General features: G+C 40.0%; 1 protein-coding gene across 1 annotated transcript; it reads right to left on the bottom strand.

Moving 5' to 3' along the window:
• Positions 1-3,428: 3,428 nt before the first annotated feature.
• LOC117535624 (complement C1q-like protein 2) lies at positions 3,429-4,176 on the bottom strand. The gene is made up of 3 exons (XM_034200158.1): positions 4,171-4,176; positions 3,872-3,995; positions 3,429-3,752 (listed from the first exon to the last, which is right to left on the bottom strand). Exons 1-3 carry the CDS (start codon positions 4,174-4,176, stop codon positions 3,469-3,471), a joined length of 414 nt encoding a protein of 137 aa, XP_034056049.1. The 3' UTR covers positions 3,429-3,468.
• Positions 4,177-4,233: the final 57 nt, after the last annotated feature.

The raw sequence follows: 4,233 nt of genomic DNA on the forward strand, positions 1-4,233 counted from the left end.
TAAGAGACTTGCAATTATTTTCCCTAGATTTCTGCTTTCAGACGTAGTTAACTATGAAGTTATTACCCTATCCGATAATAATTCAATGCAGAGGCAATAATGTAATATAAATTAATACATTATTTTATATATATTAAATATTTATATATGTATTTTTATATAGTCTTAAAGTTACGCCCTTTGAGTGCAACCATAACGCGAATGTGGCCCGTGATGAAATTGAGTTTGACACCCCTGCACTAAAGGAAAGGGAAACACCAAAGCAAAAATATAAAGCCTTCAAAAATGAATCTATGTTACCTGATCTTTATTTATTCTGCACTGACAATGAACTCATTTTAGATTTAGGTAAATATCTCCATTTGGCTGTTGTGTTTTTCCTAATATATGTTCTAGCCCTGGTGGCAAAGGGCACAGTGATGTAATTGTTTCAGAGTCATTGATGTTGGGATGATTATGGCTCAGCTGTGCCATCTGGTCATCTGCTGTTGCTGCCAAAGCAAATCTAACAGTGAAACATTTTGCAGGCACAGAGACGCGTGTCGTAAAAAGACAGACATCCTGGTCATTACTCGACAGAAAACAAGCTCTGGCAGTTTACAACAAATAACTAAACCACTCAAAGAAATCCATAAAATAACAAGCTGTTCGAACAAATGATCTCATATTGCTCTTTAAAATAATTTTTGTCAGCTGCGGGTTAAATATAGAAACTCAAGACTACTGCAATCAAAAAAGCCAATTAACATGCTGTAAGATGACGTGTGTGTGTGTGTGTGTGTGTGTGTGTGTGTGTGTGTGTGTGTGTGTGTGTGTATGTGTGTGTGTGTGTGTGTGTGTGTGTGTGTGTGTGTGTGTGTGTGTGTGTGATGAATATTTGATGTTTAGAGGCTCACTACATGCCCCTCTCTGATCATGACATCATGTTGGGACCAAAGATAATTTCTTTATAATTCATGAGGTCACCCGCTCGTCAAATCAAGCTACGACTGGTTCAAACTCTTGTCCTTGTCCTTGCTCTTCTTTTCTTCTCCCTCTGGTCCCCCTCCCATTTCTTTCTAATGCATTCTGTTTTATTTTGTATTTTTATAATGTGCCAAACACGACAGGCATTTATCAAATGTTGAGTGGTTTAAATATATTATATAAGTTCTGGGCATTGAAGAGATAGAAGTGGGCCGGATATAAAAAATATAAGAATAAAGATGTAATTCCATGAATCTCCTTGGACAACATATTGAGATATACTACCAATAGTTTTATTAGTAAAAACCCTTGTTATGGTTTAATAAATTGCCATGTGAGCCTTTGGCCATGCATGCAGCCTGTTGCAGTTCCTCCTGCTAGTTTTTCTTCCTACCTTTTTTTTTTACTACTCAAATGTTAGCCTTGTTTTTTTATCTTACTTGTTATCATTTTTTTAACTATCTTCGATTAGTTCATTGTTTCATGTTTTATTTTGTAAGGTCTTCACCTCCTGTCTTGCCTGTTTCTGTCTGCGTTGTGTCTTGTTTGGATTTGTCTGTGGTTCCCTGTCGTTAGTTTCCCTGGTGTGTCTGATTACCCGATTGTGTTCACCTGTGGCCCCTGTGTTTTCTCCTCCCTCCTCACCTGTGTCTTGTTTGTGTGATTAGTCTTGTGTGTATTTAAGTTCTGTCTTTGTCGGTTCGTCTTGTGTCATGACTAGTTCATCGGTGAGTGTTCTGTTCTGTCTGTGTTATCACCTAGCCTTAAAATAAAGGAACTTTCACTTTAATCTGCATTTGGGTCCTACTTGGGTCCTACCTGCTTCACACACCGTGACACTCTCAATATGAGCAACAAAAGATCACTGGCTAATGGAATGGACGAGCTAATGGCGTTAGCTAGGAGTTAGACAGAATATCTGGGGTGTAGTTTAATGTACTTTACAGAAGCATGGCTGCACCAGGATATATCTGACGACAACGTTTCCATCCATGGCTTTCCTCTTTTGTGTGTTTGAACACGTTTTATGTCCTTGGGCTGTTTAATTAGAAAACATTTATGAAAACACTTTTTTCTGCTGATGGGAAGGAACACTCTTGGCATTGGAAATGTTGAGGGTTCAAGTCCAGTTTATGACCGCTTTCTTCCCTCCGTCCATCGCACAGCTCCTAACTTTGAACTGCCAAAACATCTACACATTGCAGGGAGCCAAGTTGAGCCAAGACACTTAAATGCAAAGCATAAAAGAAGCAGGGAATGATAATTATATTTGTGTGTGTTTGCATGCATATACATGTGTGGGATGCAGACTGGTTGCCCGGACCCCCAACAGTGAAGCAGAGAGGAGTTTGGGGAAGTTGTCCTGCCTCCCCTCTCTCCACATTTGACTCTCGACAACATGCAGGAATCAAGCTGTGCAACAGTGTGAAGAGGAGGGAGAGGAGCATCACACACTCCGTAATAACCGGCCTTAATTAAGACCAGAGGGAATAGGGGAGTTATTAGCTGTCATAAGCAAGTTTATCAGACCCAGAGAGAGTAGATACCAGTGTGTGTGTGTGTGTGTGTCCGTGTGTGTGTGGAAATACTTGCCGCGTTTATCCATCCTAATGTGGATGCATGTGCAAGAGAGAGACGTAGAGATGCATAGAGAAAATCATGATTGTTCAGACGTGTGTGTGTGTGTGTGTGTGTGTGTGTGTGTGTGTGTATGTGTGTGTGTGTGTGTGTGTGTGTGTGTGTGTGTGTGTGTGTGTGTGTGTGTGTGTGTGTGTGTGTGTGGATGTGTCTGTATGATGCACTATTGGAGGATAAGTATTCCCACCAAATACTCCAACTGTTATTAATATGTATGCAGCTGAGAGAGATACCCTCTCATCTCCTAGCTCATCAAAACACATTAAACACACACACACACACACACACACACACACACACACACACACACACACACACACACACACACACACACACACACACACACACGAACACGAAGTGAGAGAGAAGGAGAGCCATCCATCAGCAAACAAATAATAAGTGTTTAATGCAGTTTGAGACACTTCAGTTCATTTCCATAGAGGGAAAGCTTTTTAACTTTGGTGACTCATTGCTCTGTTGTCTTTTACCAATGGGGGAAAGTGGAAATCGCAAAGCATTCAGAGGCCATATGTGGGGGATGACATTGGCCTACAGTTACAGCTTTCATTATCTATCATTAGTTTATTCATCTGTCATTCGTACATTTTAAAAAATGTATGTAAATGCTATTGCCCATAAAAGGCAAATTACTAACATAACTACTAATGTTTTACAAGGTTTCACTTTTTATTTATGGTAACACTTTATATTAAGGTACACAAATTAACTTAATGACTGTTGTGATCTCTACATTTAGCCAAGACACTTAAATGTACACATATAGTGTTGTTATCAGCTTTCAAGGAAAAACAAATTACACTTTTTTCAACAAGTACTGACACACAACAACCACGGTTTATTTGTTCACATGGTGAAAAGTAGATGACCACTAAAGGTGCTATGATGATTGGAATTGTCATGTATCTTGGAGTTTTCCCACAAACGCAAAAACACAACATCTCCGACCTCTAGAAGCAGCGTGGCACCATTAGAAGATTTTACCCCACCTGAAGACTGGTGTTCATATGCAATACAAACTCTCTCTCTGTTCTTGAACAACACAGCACCTGAAGCATGTGACGGATCACCGGGACCGTATACGTGGAACTCAAAGTGGTAGGCTCCTCTCACCGGTGCAATGAAAAAACCTGTGGGACATTTGTTTGTCAGTGAAGGTAACTATCGATTTGTTTGCTGATCATGTATTGTATTCAGCATAGCCGAAAACCTAAAACTAATTTTAAATGATTGAGTTTGAGTAGCCTACCTGTGTTTGGGTTGTAGGCATTCCCAATGTTTGAGAAGACGTATCTGAAGACCAGATTAGTCTGAGTGTTAAATGGTCCGATAGTTCCTGAGCCTGAAGCCAACAGAGAGGCTGAGAAAGCCACCTGTTTGAGAGAGAGAGAGAGAGAGAGAGAGAGAGAGAGAGAGAGAGAGAGAGAGAGAGAGAGAGAGAGAGAGATAGAGAGAGAGAGAGAGAGAGAGAGAGAGAGAGAGAGAGAGAGAGAGAGATAGAGAGAGAGAGAGACATTTTATTTCTGTTAATTCATGCTTTAAAAATACGTACATATGTTACAAATTCAACCTATTATTTAGATGTTTTACCTTCTCCGTCTCTCTTCAGAG

The sequence above is a fragment of the Gymnodraco acuticeps genome, unplaced genomic scaffold, assembly GCF_902827175.1.
Source record: "Gymnodraco acuticeps unplaced genomic scaffold, fGymAcu1.1, whole genome shotgun sequence".
NCBI classification, from domain to species: domain Eukaryota; kingdom Metazoa; phylum Chordata; class Actinopteri; order Perciformes; family Bathydraconidae; genus Gymnodraco; species Gymnodraco acuticeps.